The sequence below is a fragment of the Podarcis tiliguerta genome, assembly GCF_965153285.1.
Source record: "Podarcis tiliguerta genome assembly, chromosome: 9".
Lineage (NCBI taxonomy): Eukaryota > Metazoa > Chordata > Lepidosauria > Squamata > Lacertidae > Podarcis > Podarcis tiliguerta.
In genome coordinates, this window is record NC_139542.1 from 24729355 (window position 1) to 24755169 (window position 25815).

Genomic DNA, 25815 nt, shown 5'->3' on the forward strand with positions numbered 1-25815 from the left:
AAAACAAATACAAAACGGATACAGTGGTATCTCTGGTTAAGAACTTAATTCGTTCCGGAGCTCCGTTCTTAACCTGAAACTGTTCTTAACCTGAGGTACCACTTTAGCTAATGGGGCCTCCTGCTGCCACTGCATTGCTGGAGCATGATTTCTGTTCTCATCCTGAAGCAAAGTTTTTAACCCAAGGTACTATTTCTGGGTTAGTGGAGTCTGTAACATGAAGCGTCTGTAACCCGAGGTACCACTGTACTGACTGGTGTCAGTAGGCAGGGAGTTCCAAAGTTTAGGTGTTGTCACACAAAAATATCAATTTCTTACAAGTGAAAGCATCACAAGTTTCCCTCATTTACAGAATATCTCCCAACATGGGGGAAAGGTGCACATAAGACAAGCTTCTAAACTAGCCCTCTCCATAAGCTTTGCAGAGGGCTTAAAAAGTGGGAGGTGTGTCATGGAGAGACCTATCAATAGATACCCTGTTGCTCTTCTCAAAGAGGTTTAACAATCTGTTCTACTTCCCAGGGAACTCTGAGAATTGTAGTGTTCTGAGGGGACCAGGCATCTAACTTACAACTTTCAGCAGCACAACTTTAATAAACTGAAATAAACTAATAAAATGAAATAGATGGAATGACTAAGAAGTTCAAATCATATAACAATAACACTAATAAAAAAAGACTCATGCACACAATCCCACACACAGAGACTTGGTCCTGACTGGTTACCTTATCCTGAATGTAGTCTAAGGGAACCCAATCAATAGAAAAATCTGCAAACTTGACATCTTATACATACCCTGCCCCACAAAGTGAATTTTAAGCTACTTCCATACAGTGGTACCTCGGGTTAAGTACTTAATTCGTTCCAGAGGTCCGTTCTTAACCTGAAACTGTTCTTAACCTGAAGCACCACTTTAGCTAATGGGGCCTCCTGCTGCCGCCGCGCCACCAGAGCACGATTTCTGTTCTCATTCTGAAGCAAAGTTCTTAACCTGAGGTTCTAATCTGGGTTAGCAGAGTCTGTAACCTGAAGCGTATGTAACCAAAGGTACCAGTGTACTAACTAAAATGCTAAAAATTGCCACACATGTGGTCCTAGGCATTTCGATTGCTAGGAAACCTTTGCTACAAATGGGAGGTAAGATATATATTCCCCATCTAGTCCAGCGTCCTGTTCTCACAGTGGCCAGCCAGATGCCTGTAGGAAACCCTTTGTTACTCCAAGATCACCCATAGAACTGAAATTTGGTATGTATGTATGCATATATAAAGAAGTAGGAACTTCTGAAAATGGGGTATTTTTACAAGGAAATACCAGCGCTCCAGCACAACTATGTACATGCATTGGGGGTTTGTGTATTTGTTGTATTTTTTTTTATTGTGTCCTTAAATTGTATTTCCAGGAAAGTAAAATAATGAAAATGGTTATCACATGCACACATGCAAAAAGCCACAAAGTGGTAAAAGTTACATAAAACAGGATTGAGTGGCTTCCATGGCATCTCCTCACATTTCCACATTACCACAGTTAACGGAGCGAAGAAGGATTCTAGCAGCAGCTCAGTGCATGCCCTTGTGCCTGCAAAACCCAAATGGAAGCCTAGGCTGCCTGTCTGACATGGAGAGGCATTGAACATTCAACATATGCACACACACATGGACCAGATTTTAAATCTGACTCACAGCTCTGCTCTATGACCTGGAAGTCCTGCATCCTGTCTCAGATATGTGGGGATGAATTGCAGGTCAGTAGCACTGAACATAGGGACGCGGGTGGCGCTGTGGGTAAAACCTCAGCGCCTAGGACTTGCCGATCATCAGGTCGGCGGTTCGAATCCCCGCGGCGGGGTGCGCTCCCGGTCTTTCGGTCCCAGCGCCTGCCAACCTAGCAGTTCGAAAGCACACCCGGGTGCAAGTAGATAAATAGGGACCGCTTGCCAGCGGGAAGGTAAACGGCGTTCCGTGTGCTGTGCTGGCTCGCCAGATGCAGCTTGTCACGCTGGCCACGTGACCCGGAAGTGTCTGCGGACAGCGCTGGCTCCTGGCCTATAGAGTGAGATGAGCGCACAACCCTAGAGTCTGTCAAGACTGGCCCGTACGGGCAGGGGTACCTTTACCTTTACTTAGCACTGAACATGCACTCTGTGCTTCCTCAGAAATGCCCTTGTCATTGTGACGCCTTGAGCTGCTCCCCTTAAAACCCATTCTAGGGCTTAGCAGGGCTTAGCACACACGTTTTGGAGCTGAGCCCTGACTCCCTTTAAGCCCTGTTACGAAAAACAAGGACTTAGCAGACGGCATACGTCTCGAGCATAAAGAAAAGGAAGCCTGAGTCACATTTGCAAGCTTCCATCCCTTTTATGCGTTTACTGCTGTTTTGCTACCAAAAAGCGATCCACGCCGCAGATTGACCTTGGAAAGCCACTGCGTCAGGTTCCGCGGTCCAAATCAGTGAAGTCATGGCTTATTTTCAGCAGCTTTTGTTGCTAAAACGGGGACCTCCCGCTTGCCGAGATGCTTCACCTTTCCCCCAAAATGACAACATTCTGTTGGAAATAGATTGCCTGCCTGGCCTCACAGTGCCACAGCCCCCATTGTAGAAATTTCCAATCTGGGTTTGGGAAAGCAAGACAGCTGGGGAGAGTTCAATGTTTTGAAGGTTATGATCACAGCAGTTTCATAAGTGCTTTATTTCAGTTCTCTTCTGGCTGCATTGGGGACAGGTGCAGTCTGGGTCTGATTTCACTGGTCTTAATTTCTTATCTGACCTGGTAGTCAATCAAGGGCATGGGGTGGTGGGGAGGGTGAGGGGGAGATGGGGAGGAAAGGGAGGGTCAGGCCAGTGTGTGTGTGTGTGTGTGTGTGAGAGAGAGAGAGAGAGAGAGAGGAGGGGGGAGGGAGGGAGGGAGGGAGGGAGAGAGAGAGAGAGAGAGAGAGAGAGAGAGAGAGAGAGAAATTCTAAGCATCTGACTTTTCTCATCCAGGAACTGGCAGCCTGGGCTGTCATTCAGTGCTTGTCTGTGTACAAACGCTGCCCTGTGCAAAATGGATTTCTGAGTGTTAACCATCATGTTCTTTTTTTTCCAAAGGGTCTTCTGTAGGATTTCATTTGCAGAGCACAGAGGGCAATATCTAGGGTAATTCCAGGGCTTAGTGGCTGTGATCTTTTGTCAACTCTACTTGTGAGTGAAATTAAACTTGGTATGAGCACCCACAATCTGAGCTCGTGCAACACAATTCCTAGCCAATGAGTTGAAAATCATAAACCTGACAAGTATTTATGGGAGAGAAAGAGAGAAGGTGGGTGGGGGAGAAAAAGAGAGGGGGAAAATCAGATGTCATAATATAATGGGAATATACTCATTAAATCTATTCATTTTCCCACATAAACCAAGAATTTCAGGTTCCGTAAAAAAGATTTGAGAAGGTTTATAAAGAGACTGCACCCTTCCTTCCTTCCTTCCTTCCTTCCTTCCTTCCTTCCTTCCTTCCTTCCTTCCTTCCTTCCCTTAAATAATAAAAAAGTAACATAACTTTTATGTGCTAAATTGAGCTATATTTAAATTCAGGTCAGTGTTTTTCAGAGGGAGGTTGAGCTACTGTAATGTAACTGTAGCCAGTGTGCTTTCGGTAGATTAATGGACAGTATCTATGCATGAACTTCTAACAGCTGAAATCACACATCCCTTTTGGAAATATTCCCACTTATAAATTAAATAAAGATGAACCACAATCACCAACTGCTGTCAATCGACTTAGGATCTGTGGAAGTGAAATACCACCAACTCAGTACCTGGCCGGATCTGTATTGGGCCACCTTGGTTTTCTACGTTGTAAATATTGGTTGTATCCAATGCTGTGTGAAAGGTGTTTTCACTTGTGTAATGGGACTCCCCCCACTTTCCCTGAGTCCCCCACTTCAAAATCCAGAGGATTCCCCATCCCTCTGGAGCAGTTTTTCACAGTGTGTGGGGTTGGGGGCTGCTGGGGAGACAAGAGGGAAATTTCTTTGTGCAAGCAAAAGTCTGTTTGCACTAATAGAATGGCAGCACTGTATACACTGTAATCCATAGCATTAATGGAGCAGGGTACAGAGGGGGAAATGACCAGAATAATTAGGTTTCCATTTCTGTTAGGTTGTATTATTTCATAGGCCAGCTATTGGCTGCATCCTACACAGCCTTTCTTATCAGTCCCAAATGTCTGCCTCTTTGCTTTCTCCTTGCCAGTGCCCCTGCTTCTTTTTCTATTGCTCTTACCTGCCATAGTTCCTTAAGCATGAACACCCCTGTGCACACAATATACAAAGCAGCCATTATAAGTTGATATATTTGCTTACATCCATGGGTAGGGAAAGGGGAAGGGGATATAATTGGTTCAGTACACAATTCGAAACACAGCTCTCTTTTGAAATATGCAGGCCTCTGAATTTTGTAATGTAGTTCTGCAGCAAAAAAAAGTACAAAAATACAGCAAAGCATGTTTCAGAATGCATTTTATTAGGGGAAACTGCTTGCAGAAAAAAATTGTTTGTATGAAAGAGTGTACACTTGTTAATTTGCACAGCTCAGCTGCTTGTGCACAGGTAAACAGCCAGTACACTTGTTGAATGTTAAATATGAATGACTGTATGAGTGTAGTGTATACTCACTGAATGTAACATGTGAACACCCTAATATAATGTGTCTTTAGGTTGTAGCTGCAGCCATTCTAATTGAAAGTAATCAGATAAATCAATTGGATATATCTCCACATAAATGTGTTTTGGAATTGAGATGTGAATGTTTGGTATATTTGATGCCCAATATTTGATATTTGGAGTGGCTGCTGAAATATGGTTCAAGTGAATGCAGTGTTGAGTCCCAGAGATCTTTCTTATGTTGTGTTTTAGCATCGACTGAATGAATGGGTTTGGTCAATGAAGTTCAGGACAATTTCTGGCCCCTACCACTTTAATAGTGAAACAAGGCAGCCTCTAATAATGTTGCGGTGTGAACTTCTCCCTTTCAGTTTTCCAGACAGCCACACCCATTCCCAGGATATTCCATTCCATTCCCTCACCCCCACAACAGATGCTCAGCTTTCTGTGGCCACTAAACATGCTTAGAAGGAAGCTTTTGATCTCACCTCCCCACAACTTTTTTCTAAAGAGTTTTGGTATTTCTGCAAACCTGGTTTCCCTGAGCTTGCCGATACTTCCCTCGTACGCATAGATGGCATTGTTTTGAGTACACAAGGATCCACACTCACAGAATGTGTTAGCTCATAGGATATAGGATGTCTCTGATGCATCACTGGTTGCTAGCACCATAAATAAAACCAAACAAAGGACCATAGCACTTGTGCAATCACAGTCCACACAGCTTTCACAACAGTACTAAACGGATTGTGCAGAGGGGTGGGAAAACTGTCCAGATATTGTTAGATTCCAACTCACATCAGGCTCAGCCAGCAGAGCAACAATGAGGGGTGATGGGAGTTGTAGTCTAACAATATCTGCATGGCCAGAGGTTCCCCACACCTGTTCAAAAGGTTGTATTGAGTATAAAAGTATAGTATAAAGTATAAAAGACTGCATATTTCAAGCACTCAGAAAATGCTATAATTCCCAATAAAAAATTCTACCTTGGGTAAATTCTGTGCAAAATAAATTAGAAATAAAGGCACATTTGTTGCATAAAATCCCACTGTGGGGAAAGGACTTAGAACAGCTTTTATAGTAGCTATAGTGGTTTGTAGATTTCTCTGTTGAAATCATAAATAGAAAATACAGCCATGGCAATTTTACATGTATAGATTATGCCGTTATATCTGCTGGTTTTTATTTTTTTAATCAAAGCAGATGATATTTACTTTTAACATAAGGACATTAAAGTTGTAGACAGCTTAAATTAATTTGTTTGTTCTTTTCTGTATCAGACACTCTTAACCTTTTTTCCCCTTTGGAGGAAAATTGCTCTATTGCCCTTTCATTTCCTTCTACCTTTTCTCCCCAAACTGCTGCAATGCCCCAAGGTACAGAGCTAATTAGATTAGGATAAAACTGTATGCAGCAGTACATATAGCAGAAATGAACAAAATTTCCAAACCCCCAACACTTATCATTGCTGTCGATTGAAAGAGCTGCCCCCCTCCCCACCGCCCCATGTAGAATTATTTTCAGGTCTGACACTGCGAAGCTTATTAGATTTCAATAAAAACAATAAGGAGAAAACATTTGTCTGGTTTTAGTCATAATGAAGCTAAAAGTGCTTATTCTGGGAACCAAAGTGAGCAACACCAAGCTAGGTTGACCAGAGACTAGACGTACATAGTGGCAAAGCAGTGGATTTATTTTATCATTTATTTATTTATTGCATTTATATCTCACCTTTTCTCCAATGAACTAATTCACATGAATTCTTCCTCGTCTCATTTAATCCCCAGTGAGATCATCATCTGAGGCCCTCCTTCGTGTGCTGCCTCCTCGAGAGGTCCAGAGAGTGGCAAAACAAGAACGAGCCTTTTTTGCAGTGGCTCCCCATCTATGGAATGCTCTCCCCAGGGAAGTTTGCCTGGTGCCTTCATTTAGGCGCCAGGCAAAAACGTTCCTTTTTAAACCAGGCCTTTGGTTGACCTGATCAACATCCCATAACCTTTTAAAATGTGGCTCTTTTTTGGGGGGGGGGGTATTATTGGGTTTTTGCTTTTATTTTTATTTTATATACTGTGATCTTTTTATGTGAACTGTCAGGACAGTATAGGACAGTATATAAATTCAGTGAATAATAATAATAATAATAATAATAGCAATAACTGCATGTGGATATGAACCCTGGTCCTCCAGACCTATGTCTGACACTCTGACCTCTACACTACAGTGGCTCACACTGCGTCTCTGTCTCTAGGAAGGAGTGTGTAGAAACCTATGCCTTTTCCACAGCTTACTGTACAAAGCTAAGGGTCACAGGCATTGCCCCACCCACTTTTTTGCCTCTGGCCCTGCCAACAGTGGGCATGGAAGGCTACCCATGAAGAAATGGAGCCCTCAGGCTAATAAAGCTTCCTCATGCCTAGTGTACAGGACTCCTACCAGGGAGAGGGGAAATTGCTTCAGTTGTGTTGGTTGGAATGGCAATTTTTCACACCCAATGCACTTTCCATAAGGGCATAAGAAGAGTTGGGCTGGATCAGGCCAAATGCCCATCTAATCTAGCACGCTTTTGTCACAGCGGCCAACCCAATGCCCCTGGGAAGCCTGTAAGCAGAAACTAAGCACAACACCACTCTGCCCTCCTGCGATTCCCAGTATTCAGAGACATAATGCCTCTGACAGTGGAGACAGAACATAGCCATAATAGGGGCGTCAACTTGAATAAAATATTGGGGGGTTGGGTGGGTAGGTGAGCTCCACCCTGCATAATGGATCACAAGACACAACACCCACACACCATTCCAATGGCAATGCCCATAAACTTGGAGAGGGGGCAGCACCCTCAAATATTTTATTGGGGGAGGCATAGTGACCTCGGCCCCTGGGAGTTGGCGCCTATGGTCGTCATGCCTAGTAGTCATTGATAACGGTCTCCTCCACGAATTCGCCTAATCCTCTTTTAAAGCCATCCAAGTTTGTGGACGCCACACAGTGAGTTCCATAGCTTAACTGTGTGCCATGTGAAGAAGTATTTTGTTTTGTCTGTCCAGGATCTTCCAGCACCCAGCTTCATTGGATGGTCCCGAATTCTAGCCGTACGGGAGAGGGAGACCCTTCAGTTTCCCAGCAGACTCACATCTGTTCCCTAGCAGTTCTAACCCTGGGAGCAATTTTCTCCTGACGTGCTCCCTAGCTCCAAATGAAAGTGGCTTGCAAGTTTTAAAAGAAAACACAATTTCATATAAACGTGTGATTTCCAGCCAAGGGCACAACGAAGAAGCTTTATAGACCCACTTGGTAATAAACAGAATGGGAATACACTTGGATCCATGCCCTTGCTCACAAACGTGCCTTCTTGATCTTGACACTTCTTTAATGCATAACTGAATGGGAAGTTGAAAGAGCGTCTGCCTACCCTCTCAACTTTGGCATGCCTGCTTTGCTTTCATCTCCCAGGATCTTCTTCCCAGTAGCAACTGCTGTGCCTTCAGCCGGAGGGATAGCCCGGGACTCCTTTGTTTAACAGCTGTTCTATGCTGCTTGCACAAATTGCTTGGCAGAGGGTGATTTGTAGTGACAAGGCCTGAACTGTATCCCTAGAGATTCACCAGATACCTTAGCAATGCTCAGTGTCTCTCAGGACTGGGAAGAGGAAGTCCAACTCCCACACTGGAGCTTGACCTTGCAACATCTGATCTCTTGCATATTTTGCTCTCGCTTCCACCGGTACGACAATTCCCCCGGCTGTAAGTAGGCTGGAAGGCTCTCTTGTAGCAATGTTATAGAGATGGAAGAATACATCTGCAATGATTCATTTTCATTCTCCTCTTCAAGGCAGGTGAGAGAGCAACTTGTGATTTGGTCTTGCGATGTAATGTTATTGATTTGCGTAGCGCTTGAGTTGCAGGATGGCAAAAGCATCCTTGAATGTTTTAAACTGAAAGCTGCAAATGCAATGCCATTTTAGAAAATGAGGACTTGGACTTTTTTTTTTTAAGAGTCATAGAATTGTAGAATTGGAAAGGACCCCAATGGTCATCTAGTCCAACCCCCTGCAACGCAGGAATAATCAAACAGTTTTTTAAAAATATGCTTTGTATCCCACTAAGCCATACTCAGAGTAGAGCCACTGAAATCAACCGCCAAACTAACTAAAATTCATTTATTTCAATCGTTCTGCTCTGAATGTGAGTTAGTGGGATACAACCCAATAATTATTATTCATATGCATATGAAGTTCATTGTGCCCTTGGTGAATTTGAACAAATATACAAGCATGAAAGCTCTTGGAGCTTACAGCAGCTTTGCACCTCCCCCAAAATTTTGCTGCTGTACCATGCAAAGCTGAACCATTGTTTGAGCTCAGACTAGCCATGATGTGGTAAACCAAGGTTGGCCCTATGGTTTATAGTTCATGGTTTGTCCAGGAGAGCTAAACCATGACCCTGAGTTCAAACGACATGTGAAGCCAAACTATGGTTTTGTTGAGCCTGGCACAGCAGCAAAATTACTGAGGAGGAGCAAAAGCTTGGCTATCTCCTCTCCTGGAGCCATGGTATGGCCTGGTGTGAGATGCAAACCAGGCATCCTTCTGTTGCAGTTGGGTGAAATGGCTGCTAACATACGATATTTGAGGAAGAGAAGGAGGAGCCAAATATCAGCTGATGACACTCATCCTCAGAGGGTTGAGATTTTGCTGGTTTTTAAGGAAGTTAGCTAAATGCCAGGGACCGTGGTCAATATTACCTCTATGTTCTCTGCTGTGTTATATAGTGAATCCAGAAAGTCTCAACCAAGAGAAAAGGCGGTGTGAGGTTTTTCTTGTGTGTGTTTACTGTGTCTCAATTTAGTGACCCCTTTGACTCAGCTGCAATCAAGAAATTGTATAAATAGATAAACAGTTTTACTCCCAGAGGTTGCGCAAGGTGAGCGACTGATCTCATAATAATTGTAAATATCCTTGGGGCAGAGCAGAAACCAAAGACCACGACCCTTCCTCTCATTTTCGAGGCGCAGTTCAGTATGTCTGAATGCATGGGAACATTTAGGAAGATTTAGAGGAAAAATTCACATGGTCTTCTGGGAGCACAGGCCAGATTTAACAAGTGTGTGTGTGTGTGTATTCTGAATTACCGGTAAGCATCAGACTTTCACAAAAAGAAAAATGAGTCATTTGAGATTGAGGCAGTCTGCTAGCAACACGTAATGATTTTTTCTCATCTTTAAAGTAGCTGCTTTGATCTCCTGTTGTTACCTGCATCAGATGGTGCACACTGTTATTGACACACATCAGTCTGCCTGTACACTAAGGCCATTTTTTGGAGGCTTTTCCCCAGGTGCTCCTGCCAGATGTGGTTAGACAGGTGGCAAATGCTAGGGGAGCCTGTGGCGGAGACCCACATGCGGAATGCTCTCCCCAGAGAAGCACATCTGCTGCCTCAGTTGCTTTCTGTCCAACTCCCCTCTCTGTCGTCCAATTTCCCCAGACTTTTAAACAACAACAACACCACTTTTCTAGTTGACTCTAAATTGATTTGATTCTGCATGTTTATTCTTGTTGCACACCATTGTATTTTAGGCTACTATTTTAATTTTTTTTATTTGAACATTCTGCAATCTGCCCTGATACATCAAAAAAGAAAAGAAAAGAAAGGCAGGGTATTGTTTCATCCATAGAAATAAATAAATATTGGGTTAGGTTAACTCTATGGAATGCATGAAGCAGAACGACCGAAAGTCCCGAAATGACTGACAAAAACAAAATACCATAATGCAAATATTTATTTGTCTTTTTTGAACAAAATCTATATCCCACTTGACTGTGGTAAAACCTCATAGAAATATTAAAATCATTGATAAAAAGTTAAAAACAATTTAAAATATTTAAATTCAACAGTAAGAGAGATTAAAATGTATCAATGGATACATGTCTGTATAGGCTTGCCTCAACAAAAAAAAACTTGGTGCAGCCGCTGAAGAGAGCATAGCAAGGACGCTTGCCTGTAGTCACTAGGCAGTGAGTTCCAAAGTGTAGATCAATAGCTTAGAACTGTGAAATGAGTATTATGTGGTATTTGTGCTGGTTCCAAAGATCAAGGTGGCCAAATGGGGACATATGTGGTAATGTGATCCTGCAAGGAAACTGGTCCCAAGTCATTAAGGGCTTTATATACCAAATGTAACACCCTGAACTCAGTCCAGCAACAAAACACAAAGCAGTGCAGATCTCTGAACAGAGGTGTTATTTGCTGACAGGTTTCACTCCTGTCAGCAACCGTGCTGCAAGATTCTGCCCTAGCTGCAGTTTCTAAGTAACACAGAAAGGACGCCCCACACATTGCAGTAATCCAGCCTTAAAGTCACCGGTGCCAAGCTCTCCCTGTCTAAGAACAGTTGAAGCTGTTGTATGAGTCACAGCTGGTAAAAGGCGCTTTTAGGCATTGAGGCCACCTGGGCCTTCAGTGACAAAGGTGGGACCTTGGTTTTCCTAACCATTCTCTGGAGTTCCCTCCTTCACTAGCAATTACGACGGACACAGTTCTGCAACCCGGTGAACTAAAGGAGTAGGCAGTGAAGAATAAATATTATTTAAGCTGGATCTTATATGCTGCCTTCTAAGGATACCAGCTCATAGGATCGGGCTGCAGGGTTTATGGAATTCAGTAAGAAATAAATTGGGTTAAGTCCTAGTACTCACACTCAAGTGAATTATGTATTGGGCTGCGAAGAATTATTTTTAGCCTGTTCATTGCTTATCCCTTTCCTCTTGCATCAGGCATACTGCCCACCCAACCTTTATGCATGTGAAGTAATGATACTGAGATGAGTCAGTTCTTCCTACGTCTCAATAAAACAGCCAGCCCAAAGCCCAATCAGCACAGCAGGCAGTAAACAGGGGACATCTTAGTTGATACATTATATTTCTTATTTGTTTCTCAGCCAGGATGTGAACGGCAAAGTCTGGTCCTACATGGCCAGTGGAGACAGATGAACACAAAGCTGAAGAATACCCAGGAGTATGCATTATACCCCATAACCCCTGATTTATTATAGCAGGAAATTGATTTCTTTTTGCATTGGCTGAAAGACACGCAGAAACCATTCCTTGTTTTCCTAGATTTTTCATTTACAAAAATGACCGCTGATTTGTACCAATTAACCTTTCTTGTGGCTCTTTAATTATAGTCATTTCAGTTGTAATGAAATAAAACATATCTAATACATCAGATAGTTGAGTTTCTCTGTATTCTAAATCGATGACTCTGACCTGTCTGCAGTAGATAGTAGCAAATGTAGCATTTTCAATGAGACTCTAGAAAATGGAGGGGTGTGTGTGTGTGTTACTTGTTTTAAACTAACTTGTCTGCATTTGGGGATATTATTGCTCATTCTGCTAAGAAGGCTGGTGGGCATCTGTCTAAATGTCCTGCTCTGATGCCACCACTAGAACTGATGTTACATTCCCTGAAAACACTGTAAGTGCAATTTTTACACAACGAGGTCAGACCATGCTGATTTTTGTTGTATGTTTTCCAGATGTTAATGTTGCTCAGATGCATGTCCAGAGTCCAGACTGCCAATGGGAGAACACCCTGGTTCAATGCACTTTTTAACCAGTTTCCAGGATCTGAAAAACTGCAAACATGCCAGCATTTTCAGAAGAGCATTTTCAACATCCCAAATGCCACCAAAATGAAAATGCAGGTTAGCTGTGACATTTCCATGATTAAAAATGGTGTTGGGCAATGCTTGGTGGTGGTGGTAAGTAGGATAGTTTCATTTCAAATCAAATCCATTCAAAATAGCTGGGATGCATTTAAGGTCTGCCTGAAAGGAACTGGAATGGGATTCCATTCCACTTTGAGCATGGTCTTGAGAATATCGGCTATGGTGTTACTGGCATACTAGCTAGTACAAATTCTGCCTAGGGATTCATAACGAAGAGTCACTTTACGTGAACAAGTAAATACATGGCAGCCAATTTAATGTTAGAAGTTGCTGTGTGTAGGAACACATTTATTTGTAGCCAAATGCTATGTAGGGCCCTCTCCTTTCCCCCCCAGATGACATCAACAAGAAGCAAGGTTTTTTGATCATCTGGTGAAAACTGGAGGTACCACACAGTGTGCGACCACACACAACTTGTTTCCCATGCAGAGCAGACACCACGTGATCTGGATTTAATACAATTACCATATTGCCTCTTGGCTGTATGAATCAGCCCTTAGAATGCTTTTGTGAGTCAGTATATTTGACAAATATGACTGAAATCTATCAGAAAGATGATAGGCTAGGAAAACACTTGCTTATGCACCATGAACTCTCTGTGAGTGATTATAATGACTAAAAGTTATGAATGTATATTTATGGTTAGACAAAAAAACAAAACAACAAAATCCATGTTTTACAGAAGAGTAACATTTCTGAAAAGGGACGCAGGTGGCACTGTGGGTAAAACCTCAGCGCCTAGGACTTGCCGATCGTCAGGTCGGCGGTTCGAATCCCCGCGGCGGGGTGAGCTCCCGTCGTTCGGTCCCAGCGCTTGCCAACCTAGCAGTTTGAAAGCACCCTCGGGTGCAAGTACATAAATAGGGACTGCTTTATAGCGGGAGGGTAAACGGCGTTTCCGTGTGCGGCTCTGGCTCGTCAGAGCAGCAATGTCACGCTGGCCACGTGACCCGGAAGTGTCTTCGGACAGCGCTGGCCCCCGGCCTCTTAAGCGAGATGGGCATGCAACCCCAGAGTCGGACACGACTGGCCCGTACGGGCAGGGGTACCTTTACCTTTAACATTTCTGAAGAGTTGCTGATCATAAATAAAACCTATATCAGATTTGGTACTTGTACCCAGATGTTCACAGTTCCTGATCACCAAACCTAGCCAAACTCGTATCATGACATCATAACATCCATTTAAATGTGTTTGTGGGACGTGGGGGGAGGGTGGCTTTTGATTTTTGTGGATTTTTTGTTCTGGTTTTATTACATATTTTATGTTTTCATTTTGTATTTTTATGCAGTGAACCACCCTGAGATCTATGGATGATGAGCACTATACAAATTTAATAAACAACAATAGCACCATGCAGGATCAGATTAAGGTACCATCTCACACAATATTCAGTGGACAGTTAGATGTGGTTCTGAAGCTTACAAGGATGGCAAGAGGAATAGGCAACCCTATTCCAGTGATTGTGGGTTGCTGTTTCATTTCATTTATACTGAGATCATAACTGATTCATCAAAGCTCACCATTTAAAAAAATCCTGAAAATAGATGTATATTACACGAGTTATGAGACCCCTCAATACACATGTGTAGGAATGGAAGGATCTGCCATTTTTTGTTCTCTCAATTTCTGATTTTTCCAGTCTTAAATTCGGTTCTCCACATTTTGCAGCAATCTGCAAAAAATAAAACAAAAATGTTTTTAATCCTCATGAAAATTCTTCAGCATATTAGTACTATTTTCTCTCATTTTTATATGTAGTTTTGACTAATGTACATATTTTTGCAAACAAATTTTCCCATATCTAATGAATTTTTGTATGTCATTTTTCACCAGTATCTTCATTTTTATGCACACTTTCCCCTAATATATTTATTTTTATAAACATTGTTTGGGTGGAGAAGTGCGTCACAGAGTTTGTATAAGTGCAACTTTCAAAGAATAGTGTGTTTCAGTTGGCATATTTTTTTCCAAAAAGTGTGAATTTGATAATTCAGATTTAAATATGTACAAAATCAAATGCCTCCTCCATGCATACACATGCAAGCTTGCACCATATTACCTGAATTATGTTACAACCAGAAAAACAACTGCTAAAATCTTAACGATTTTCTGTTCCATCGGCTAATGGAATGCTGAGAATGAAGCCCTGTTTCTGGAATTTATGTACTGATTCCTGCCCTGGCCTCTATCTGCTAGACAAGTAGTGTAAACATGACACCACAAACATGGTGATATGTTTGCTGTTTCTCATGAAGATACACAAAAATATACTTTCTCTCCCATATGATTTCTTATCTTCACAGATCCAAATGATGAAACCATGGGATTAGATCCTGAATACCACAGAGTTCTGCCCCTATGATCTTTGACAAAATATTTCTCCTCACAGTTTCTGAGCACCCATAGAAAAGTATTGACAGGTGCTCTCCCTTTGATATGGCACCTTTTCAGAGGAATTTATATAGATAAGTGATCGATGCCAGCTTCAGGTTTGGGGACCCTTGGGAAATGTGCCCTCAGGAAGACATCATATCTGAGTGGCCTCACCTCTTTGCTACTATCACCATTACCCATTTGCTTCCTCTCTACACCAGGACTCACTTGTACAACTGTCCATAGGATCATTGAATCGTAGAGGTGGAAGAAATCCCAAAGGTCATTTAGTCTACCCCCCTGTAATGCAGGAATCTCAACTAAGTTGGATAGGCCCAATTAGGCGGTTTTGGCCAGATATGATGTCAGATGTGATGTCATATATAACATAAGGAGTGGGGCAGGTAGTCTAAGGATTGAAGCTATACAGTCATCCCTCGGGTTACAGACGCTTCAGGTTGCGTTTTTTTCGGGTTATGGACTGCCAAAACCCGGAAGTACTGGAATGGGTTACTTCCTGGTTTCGGTAGCCGTGCATGCGCAGAAGCGCTAAATCGCACTTTGCGCATGCGCAGAAGTGCCAAATCGCAACCTGTGCGTGCACAGATGCGCTTCTGTGGGTTGTGAACGCTGCGGGTTGCGAACGTGCTTCCTGCAAGGATCATGTTTGCAACCCAAGCGTCTACTGTAAAGCTCAGTCTTGAAAAATTGTTCAGCCTGGCATTTCTCCTATAAACAGTCATACCTTGGACATTTTGACTCCTGAACTACGCAAACCCGGAAGTGACTGTTCTGATTTGCGAATCTTATTTGGAACCCAAGCATCTGATGGGGCTTCTGTGGCTTCCGATTGGTGTATGTATTCCATTTGTATTAAAGTTGCAATAAAAATAAAATAAATGTGTTTACGTGTCACTTGTAAAGACATCTAAAGACAAAAAGGCCTGAAGCATGAGACCGGAGAACTAATGAATCTAATCTACTTGTAATCTTCATGAAGCATTTTGCATTGACCATCGTTGTCAGTGTGAGTGCCTTGCAGGCAGACGCATCCCATGATTTGTAGACAGTTTAGGATTTCAGAAATTAGGTTGAGCCAGACTTTTGCAAGATCTGTCGGGTGTTCGGAAAGAGATGACCTCAAAGTTAGCTCTCTTTGGGTTCAAGTTCTGCCAAACAGCACTTTTGATTAAACTTTGGGTGCACCGCCTTGTGTTTAGAACTGAACCGCTCAACAGAGAGATGCAGAAGTTTAAAATAACAGCATGCAGATTTCTTTGTAGAATTTAAAGAATGAAAAACACTTGAGAAAATATCAGCAGGCAGGGGCAGGAAGAACAAACGGTAACCAAATTGGTTCCTGTGACAAACCATAACATTTACTTTAAACCATCAGCATGCTACTCAGTAAAAGTCAAGCTACTACTCTTTTAATAGATCCCAGGCCTTCTTAAACTCACAGGTCTGCCAGTATTACCCAGGTCAAGAGCAGGTCAAAAAGTGAAAACCCATGTGAAAGTAAACTTTTAAGATAGCTGCTTTGGAAGAGTTGCAGCAGAGTGTCTCCTCTGTGGAAAATCCACTTCCTCTGTGTGTGTCAGCATAGGATTGTTTGACACACACCACTTAAGAAGTCACACATGTACATCAAGTGATATAATACCAATATGGCTTTTACAAATCGGAATCCTTATGTTTTGATGCTTGACTCTCATTCAACATATGTTTACAGATATGGAGATCTGCTGGGCATCTTTGAGCCATTAACTGTGCAACAGTAGGCATATTTATACTCAGGGGTGAGCTCCATTGAGAGAAATGAGGCTTATGCTTTTCTTTTTAAGGCTTTTTTTATTGTTTCAAAATTTTAAGAAAAGCATTGCCATGTTTACACCAGATATGAGAAGGAAATTGAAATATATGCATTTTTATTACATTATTATAAAATTATAATATTTTAAGAATATAATATTTTATTTTCAGCACAAATTGGAAACAATGACGGCCCAGTCTTCTACATATTTAGACAGGAGTAACTCCCATTGATTCTCATAGGTTCTATATACATCTGCAGCTATGTCTGCTCCTGCTGGCCAGAATGATGTGGGAGGGGGGATCTTGTCATCAATTTTGCAGGATTAAAATGGCATCTAATAAGCTCATGGATTGGGCGGGTGAGGATGGGGTTGGGTAATTGTGTGTATGTGTGTGTGTGCGCACGCCCGTGTGTGTGTGTAAAATAGTATTTTTACAAATATTACATTTATGCCCCATATTTTCTCCACATTGAACCTATGCACAATGTTTTCAGAGAGTCGCCCATTCAGGCACAGACAAGACCCAGCCCTTTTAAGATGGTGGCTGCATGTGTCTTCAAAACATCTCCCGGCAATAATTTCTGTTGATCATAGTGGGTGTTGTTTCCACTTACATATGCTCACGTGCCACAGAATTTGGTATTCTCTTGACTTCTGTTTTCAATTTATTTGGCTAGTAAGATGGAGCTTACCTTGCCCTCCAGTACACTTGCTGCAGCTTTTGGCAAAGCCAGAGGTCGCTCTCCTAAGCTGTTTTTCATTTCATTTTATGTGTGTAAATGTAACACCTTATGAATTACTTGGCTGGTGTGTTCTGACAGCTAAAAAGCATGATCATTTTTCCCCCCTTTCTGAAGAACGGAAAGAAAAGCAATTGTCCCTATTTGGATGGTGATTTATTGAGGGAACATTTTCCTTAAAAAGCAAAGCAAAGCAAAAGCGATTTATAGGTCCCAGGGTTATTCCCTTGATGGTAGAGTTCACCTTTATTGTCCATGGCCGTCTTGTATGTGAGATCGTCCTTTATCCTGAACAACAAAAAAATATGGCAGAGGTTTTCCTTCTTTCCTTTGATCAGCCATGAAAAATCTGAAACCTGCATTGACCATACATGTATACCAGTTACAGGCACTTTGGATATGCATGTTGCTTTGTAATGACCACCCACTTTTGTCTCTGGCCCCATCCACCACTGATGCACAGCCCCCATAAGGTTGTGCACAAGAAAATTTGGTACTCTGGGTGAACAAGGTTCCCCACATCTGGCTCAGGGAAACAGCTGGGGAAAGCTCAGGAGGATTGGCCAGGGGGACTCGGAGGGAACGGCTTCTTGTTCCCTAGTCACCTGCTCCCTCTGCCTTATAGTAGGGCTGGGCCTGTTGGAGGTTGCTCCTAATTTAGCTAATTCTAGACTGTAACTTCTAAGAACCAAGATCCTGATCCTCTGGGGTGGCCAGTGCAGGATGTGCCTACAAAAACACAGTCCTGGAGCACTGATGTGCTATGTGTGGGAGGGGGGCATTGTAACAGTGGCCCGCCTGCACAGCTGGATAGACAAATGGGAGCAAAATGAAATCCCAAACCCCTGAATAATAGATGTCTGAGGCACGAGGTAACTTGATTATGGCCAAGTTGATTTGCCAGGTTTGTGAAGGGAAGTGCTCCTCTTTTCTAGAAAACAGGACTATAAATGTATCTCCTTGTACTTACAGGTACGGAATAGATCTTCTGCTATGCTCTTTTGCTGAAAATACATACAATGTCCTTCTTTTAATTTCTCTTCAGTTTTTGTCAGATCTTTAATTTCCATGGCCTCTGTTGAGCTGAATATTTTGTGAAGCAAATCTATCCAATGATACAGACTGATTACTGAGTGGTTGGATTGTGGTTTGTATTTATTTGTTGTTTGTTCTTATTGAGTTTAATTAATATTCTGCTGAAAACTTCAATAAAGATAATTAAAATGGGGTGTGTGCAGTCAGTCAGGTCAACAATAAAAGGGTGTGGTGATAGGGGCTCACTACAGCCTAACAAACCCTAGAATCCTCCTCACATTGTATTTTTGTTTATTCATAGTAACCCTTAATGAAATAGGGGAATTGACTTGCATATCACTTTGATGATTTTATTACACCAGGGAGATGCCTAATTTAATATATCCAGAAGTTAAGAACATGACTACTTGTTATGCCCTCCTCCCAGCCAGGTTGACAACGTGTACTTTAAAGTAAGTTTGACTGTGTTCAATGGAGCTTACTGCCAAGTAAGTATGTTTAGGATTCCACCTGAGCATCACAACCCTATCCCTATTTATTTAAAAATAAGTACCTGGTAAATCTGTTAGAATTGCAATCTTAATATATGATTTTAGTTATTAGTTACACCACAGGTAGCCAATGAGATACCCTCCAGATGTTGATGCATTATAACTCCCATCATTCTTGGCTGACTGGGGCTGATGGGTGCTTGAATCCAGCAACATCTGGAGGACATCATATTGATTATCATTGACTTACATTTTATCTTGGGATATCAAGCTGCAATCCTGCACTCATTTATTGGGGAATAATTCATTTTCTTCTGAGTAGATGTATGGGATGGCATGTCTCTTCTATATAGGTTTCCTAAACATTCAAATAATTCTAGCTACAGCTCTCTCTTTTTGTAATGTTCTTCTATAATAATGGTAAAAAAAAAGATTTAAAAGAAGTTCATGTACAACAAACAAAACCCCTTGTTTCTTTGTGAACAGAATATTTTCTTTTTAAGTCTATGATCCCCCCCAAAAAAGGATGCCACATTTCTTGATTTGATGTTCATGTTATCTTTTGTATTTATAGAAAAAATATCACAGGGCATTCTGTTTATTTACAAGGGACTCACATGTGTATTTTTATAGCTTTTCTGCTGTCATAATGAATTACCAGCAATAAGCAATGCTTTGTTGGCCTCAGTGAAAATCAAATGAAACCCAGCAGGAGTTCCCAAAGTGCATTGTCCAAGTGTGTAAAAATGCTGCGTTGATGACAGATCATACTGTTTTTATTAAAGCTGAGAACACAGACTCTACTTTGCTTTTTGACCCTAGCGCTTTACTGTCAAGGTGATTTTATTTCTACAAATTTCCCTTCTGCAGGCCTCATCAACGATTCACCATAAAACATTAGACAAATTCCCATCACCTGTATGTAATTAAGGCTGGTTTGGATGTGCTGCTCATGACAACTAAGAAGATGTTTTTCTGCTTTGTGTAAAAAAGAAATCCACTTAGCAGTGTTCATTCAAGACACAATGTCTCCTTGTTTTAGTACCTGCTTCCTTTCATTCCTTTTTAAGCTGATAAGGACATCAGGGAAAAGGTCTTGAATTAATGCACTAGTTATAACATTTACCCGCAACTGGAAAAATCTGCTTTTTAGTTTTGTTGGGGCAGGGAATGAGGAAGAGACTAAATATCTCATTACAAACCCACCAAGATGTGATGATTCCAGAAAAGATGAATGCAACACATGGCACTTGTCTACTCTGAAGTAAGTTGTACTAAGACTTACTCCTAGGCAGCTTTGCATTAGATTATAGATTTAAGCACTTTTTAGAAATATGGTCACTTTCCATTGCATTTATCTTCTCCATTTCTAATAGGTCAGGGCTTTATTTCTAAAAAGAAGAAGTGTGAGATTGACGGCCCAGTCCCTCATTCAGAGTCAATCAATCTGAACCCATGTATATGCTTACATGTAAAGGCAAGGGTACATTGACTGTACCCTTGGAGGTACAGATATTTGGAGGACCTCCTTCAGAGGTCCCTGTCATTTGTTTCAAGGCATGTGACGACATGCAGGAGGGTCTTCTCAGTGGTGGCTCCCCAGAGTTTCCTCTGGCACTTCCTCTGTTTGAAAAACATTTCCCCCCAAGCTGTTTAACACTTTTATTTCCTACTGAAATGCAGGTCTTGATGCACTCTCCTGTTTAAATTTTTGACCATTTGGCACTGTGGGTTAAACCACAGAGCCTAGGACTTGCCAATCAGAAGGTTGGCGGTTCGAATCCCCGTGACGGGGTGAGCTCCCATTGCTCGGTCCCTGCTCCTGCCAACCTAGCAGTTCAAAAGCACGTCAAAGTGCAAGTAGATAAATAGGTACCGCTCCAGCGGGAAGGTAAATGGCGTTTCTGTGTGCTGCTCTGGTTCGCCAGAAGCGGCTTAGTCATGCTGGCCACATGACCCGGAAACTGTACGCCAGCTCCGTCGGCCAATAAAGCAAGATGAGCGCCGCAACCCCAGAGTCGGTCACGACAGGGGTCCCTTTACCTTTATCTATATTAATTGCATTTAGTTTTTATGCATTGTAAACCCACCATCAACATTTTTGAAGGGCGAGATATGGTTGATTACACAGGGTTAGGGAAAAGGCATTTTACAGCCACCTTTACCATGTTCTAGGGCTTAGCTGTACTCTTCCGGTTTTGTATATAAATGATGGCATATGTTAAGTTTTTCGTTTGTCAGAGATTGTGTCTTTTAGTGGCATAACAGAAGTCTCTCTTATAAAAAGGGACAATGGGACAGACCTTGTCTTCAGAATAAATGCTACAAAAAGAAATGGTGTGAAGTGCTAGAGTTCAAACCTAACCTAGAAGTCATACTTTGTGATCTGGAAACTGGTAAACGCCAGATGTTATGGGGTTGGTTGTGGTTGTTGAGAGATGATAAACACCCCACACATCCTGTGTTATATTTTATTTTTGACAATTTTGCATCTGGACATCTTGGATGAAAGAGCATGCCCACCAACTTCATCACATGTCCTCCAGCATTAATTGAAACTCTGCTTATAGTCAACCTTGCAGGGGAGAGATCAGAATGCCACTTTTTTATTATATTGAAATGTAAAGATAATGCTGTGGTGACAGACCTCAAGTTGTCATCTGGGAGATAATAGCTTGTTCTAATAGTGCTTCCCATTTAACTGTGTATATTTATTTTAGCTTCCTAGATATGCTTGGATATTATGGTCCTTTTGCTAGACCACTAGAAGATTTGGGAAAGGAATACTTACCTGGCAGGGGAGACACCTTGATCATTAGAAGATTCAAGAAATATTTCCATCTGGTAAGACTCCACTTCGTTCCAGGCAAGTCCAGGTCCAGGCTGTTTCGTCTGAGGTCCTGGAACACAAAGTAAGTTCTGAAGCTGAATCCTTTGATTCCTGGCTTTGATGAATTATCTTCTGCCTGCCATCGACCCTACCAAGTCCTGCTTCATGCCTCAGTTGAGGTGCATTGTGGGCTGGGGTGGAATCTGAGGAGCCTTTGGTTTGCTACTACTTGACTCACTACCTATTTGTATAAAATAAGAGTGGCTCTTAGCTGTTGCTGGACTCCAACCTCCATAAGCACCAACCATCATGGCCAATGGTTAAGAATGATGGGAATTGTAGTCCAACCACTTGTTGAGGGCTACAGGTTGGGCACACCTGATGGAAGAGATCATTTAGAGCAGGTGGGGTGCAAAGGTGGGCCTGCACAGAGCATCCTCCTTAAGTCTCATATGTACTGTATTTATTTATTTATTATATTTGTATACTGCCCTTCATCCAAAGATGATGACGATGATAATAATAATTTTATTGTTTATACCCCACCCGTCTGGCTGGGTTTCCCCAGGCACCGTTGTGTAATTCTTTATCTCCCTGACATCTGATGGGAGGGCATTCCACAGGGAGGGTGCCACTGCTGAGAAGGCCCTCTGCCTGGTTCCCTGTAACTTTACCATAAGATCCTCAGAAATGGACCTCAGTGTGGTTCGCAACATAGAAATACAAGATGAGAACACAAAATACCTAATAAAACAAAACAAACCAATAACCCCTCTCCCACAAACACATTTCAAAGGCCATAGAATGTTAATCAGTCAGAAGCCTGTACCTAAAAATATGTTGCTCAGAGTGTCCGCTTCAAATGATTGCACAGTCTGGCCAGAGCTGCTGAGACGAGATTGCCAGAGGGCATGGAATTAGCTCAATCTAAATTACCATGCTGACGGAAGAATTGCCAGCCTAACAAGATGGTTACTAAAACGACACACTAATCAACACATAATAAAACTCATAGCACCAAAAAGCAGCTAAGTGTCTTGTAGACAGAGGCAGCAGTGCAAGTGCTTAGTTCACTTTCAGAAACTGTGGAGGAATGTGTTTCTAAAGTGTGTGTAGACTTTATTGCATCAAAGTAATTTCAGAGCAGTTTCCTACAAACTGTAAAATAATACAATAAATACAGTGTACCTACTGGGATTGCTTGTACTATAGCTGTGATGCTCTATTGTGATGTCTATTGCTGCTGTTCTTGCTTTTTGCTTGTAAACTGCTTTGGGATTCACTTGAATGGAAATACACTGAATCAAATTAGATCTCTAAGGGCTTCATGCTTTAAGGAATTATGTTCATCAATTGTGGAGCTATGGCAATTTTGTTCCATGCATACTCTGGGATGGAGCACCAAGCCAAGGGAGAGAAGCCAAAGGACTGGGGATGTTGCAGTGGAATTTGGTCGAACTGGCTGTTTGATTTCTATCGTTGTCACAACTAGCAACACCACCCAGAGGGCTGGGGAGGAATGTTAAGGTAGGCTTTCCTGATGAGCACTCTGAGACAGTTTAGGAATCTAGGAAGCTGTCATATGCTGAATCAGACCACTGGATCATCTAGGTCAATATTGTCTATACTAACAGGCTCTCTGGAGTTGCAGGCAGAAGATCTTTTCCAGCGCTATCTGCAGATTAAATGCAAAGCAAGTTGCTCCACCACTGAGCCTAACTGACAAAAATGAATTAATGTTTCAAAGGGGACACTAAACACGAACTGAAAAAAGTCAGGTGTTTTTTTTTTTTTGGAGGGAAAATGAAGCATAATATTAAAATGTAAGAAGAGTTTTTTTGCACAATTCCAATTAAAATAAAATATTCAGTGTGGTCCTGGAAGCCATTTCATATGTCAGAAATGGCATTGCACTATTGAGGACAAAGATACTGAAGGATATTTGGCCTTAACCAAATATACTAAAATCTGAGCTTGCTGATGGAACTATAGGTCTTCCTTTTGGCAAGTACCTAGTTAATCCATCTTCCTTCAAGGATTTGTATGCCGGTCTTGGGATACAAGAAGCAGCTGCTGACAGAGGCTAGTGGAAAAGGAAAGCTGTGCTTTTCCTTTTACTTTGAGACTCCTGCTGGCTGAACTGCTGACGGAACTACTATTCACCAACTGTTAGAGAGACATGCTTAGCCTGCTGATGGGACTACAGCTTTTGCTGATGAGCAGCTTGCTGACTCTCTCTTTGCTTAAGGATGCAGTAGTGCAAAGGGTCCCCGTGGTTTTTAAACACAGTCCTCCAATATCCATGCTTGAACGTCATCTCACACTTTCCCCAATTAAATGTAATGCAAAAACCACGAATCCCAGCACCTTGGCCAAACTCACACCATACGTTTAAAGCACTATGATACCACTTTAAACACCCATCATGTCCCCCAAAGAATTCTGGGCGCTGTGGTTTGTTAAAGCTTCTGAGAGCTGTAAGGAGATTCCATTCCCCTCACAGATCCCTGTCAAGAGAGATTGACAAGGAAAACCTTTCTGAGAATTGTACCTCTGTGTGAGGAATGGGATACTCCTAACAGCTTTCAGCACCCATAACAAACTGCAGCTCCCAGAATTCTTTGGGGAAAACCCGTGACTGTTTAAAGTGGTCTCATAGCACTTTAAATATATGATGTGAATGTGAGCATTGTGCTGTTACAAATGCCTGTCTCCAAAGTATGGATCTACATGATTACACCCTCTTATCCACACTGTTGCCAGCATTAAAAAATGCAATCATACCCTGCACCTCATGGTGCCATGGTGGTGGGAAAACCCTCCATGTTTAGGACACAAGTTCTCAAGATTTGTACCTTTCAAATACACCCTTTAATCAGATCTTCCGCCTGTCCCTTCTGACAGTATTCTGTGTTACTTCTGAGTAACTGAGACAGTGCACCCTGTTGCAACAAGGGAGTGAGGCCTGATATCCAGAGCACTTGCGTTCTCATGCTTTCATGAAAGGGAAATGACATCAGAATTCACGGACTGTTTGAGGACTGAAAATATAATTACCGATGAATAATTACCTTAACTCATTTAAATATACTCGAGGCTTTATGAGGCCTATCGCCTTCCCGCGATGTCTGTGGGCAGGTGTGGGAAGGCACGCCAGCATTTCAAATTCTGTGGAAAGGTTGTGTAATGGGCAATGTCACATTAAAGGGCACAACAGGTGGTGGCCAGCTGGTAACCTAGGCAACCAAGTGGGTTAAGTTGTGGCCTTTTGAAAGAGGGCAGTGTTTGTACTTGGCTGAGGTAATAAGACCAAAGAGGCATGCAAGGAAATTTTCTGTGGAAGAAGATTTCTAGGCAGCCCCTCATATGAAACTATATGGATGGCAGCTGAGAAGGTACAGACTTCCAGTGTAAAGAGACAAATAACTCTGAGCCCCAGGGGTTCATGGGGTTCATGGGGGGAAGTCTTCTACGAAGGAGACAGATGGAGGAATGAGTGCTCACAGTCACCCAATAATTTATTATGCACAGTTCCCACTGAATATGGCTCACACGCTTGGACAGCACCTACATAATTTCTGAAAATGTAAGCGAAGTTTGGGCTCATTGACAATTGCCTGTTGGATTGTGCTAGTATTTTGAAAATAGGAATTTTGAAAACAGTATTTGGGGTGGGGTTGTTCCATTTGTTTTACTGCATTGTATTATCTTTTTTAGATTCAACCTGCCCTGGGCCCTTATGGTGAAAGGTGGGTAACAAATTAATAATAATAACAGTAATAACCAGCACCACAATAATAACCTATTAATATCTGTTATTAATATGTATCAGTCTTAATCTATTAGAACTGTTAGGAGAATGTTCCAGCCCCTTGCATCATTACTTGAGTGTAAAAAGCCCCGAAGTTAGTAGGATATTGTTCTGAGTAAGCATGTATATATAAGAAATGAAAGAAAAAGGAACAAAAGCTGTTAAACTACCCACATGCATGCACACACACAGGCACACACACAGGCACACACACACACACACACACACACACATACAACATTGTGTTTGTTTTGTTGCCTCGATTGTGACCAGGTAGTTCTCTTGCTAATGTGTGTGTGCAATGCAAGTGGTAAAACAAGGACGCTATCTAGTGTGATGGCTTCCATTCTTATTT

The 25815-nt window shown here is 42.0% G+C and overlaps 1 protein-coding gene across 4 annotated transcripts; it reads right to left on the minus strand.

The window, feature by feature from the left end:
* Nucleotides 1–17295: 17295 nt before the first annotated feature.
* LOC310685389 (uncharacterized protein) lies at nt 17296–24818 on the minus strand. Of its 4 annotated transcripts, none has more exons than XR_014515184.1 (4): nt 24721–24813; nt 22479–22537; nt 21611–21719; nt 17296–17581 (listed from the first exon to the last, which is right to left on the minus strand). XR_014515184.1 is itself a non-coding variant. In XM_083457676.1 (4 exons), exons 1-4 carry the CDS (start codon nt 24807–24809, stop codon nt 17470–17472), a joined length of 366 nt encoding a protein of 121 aa, XP_083313802.1. In that variant the 5' UTR covers nt 24810–24818; the 3' UTR covers nt 17296–17469. The 4 variants fall into 4 exon arrangements, 2 of the variants coding, with proteins under 2 accessions (XP_083313802.1, XP_083313803.1); XM_083457676.1 differs by having other exon boundaries at nt 22479–22534; nt 24721–24818; XR_014515185.1 differs by lacking the exon at nt 17296–17581 and adding an exon at nt 17587–17649.
* Nucleotides 24819–25815: the final 997 nt, after the last annotated feature.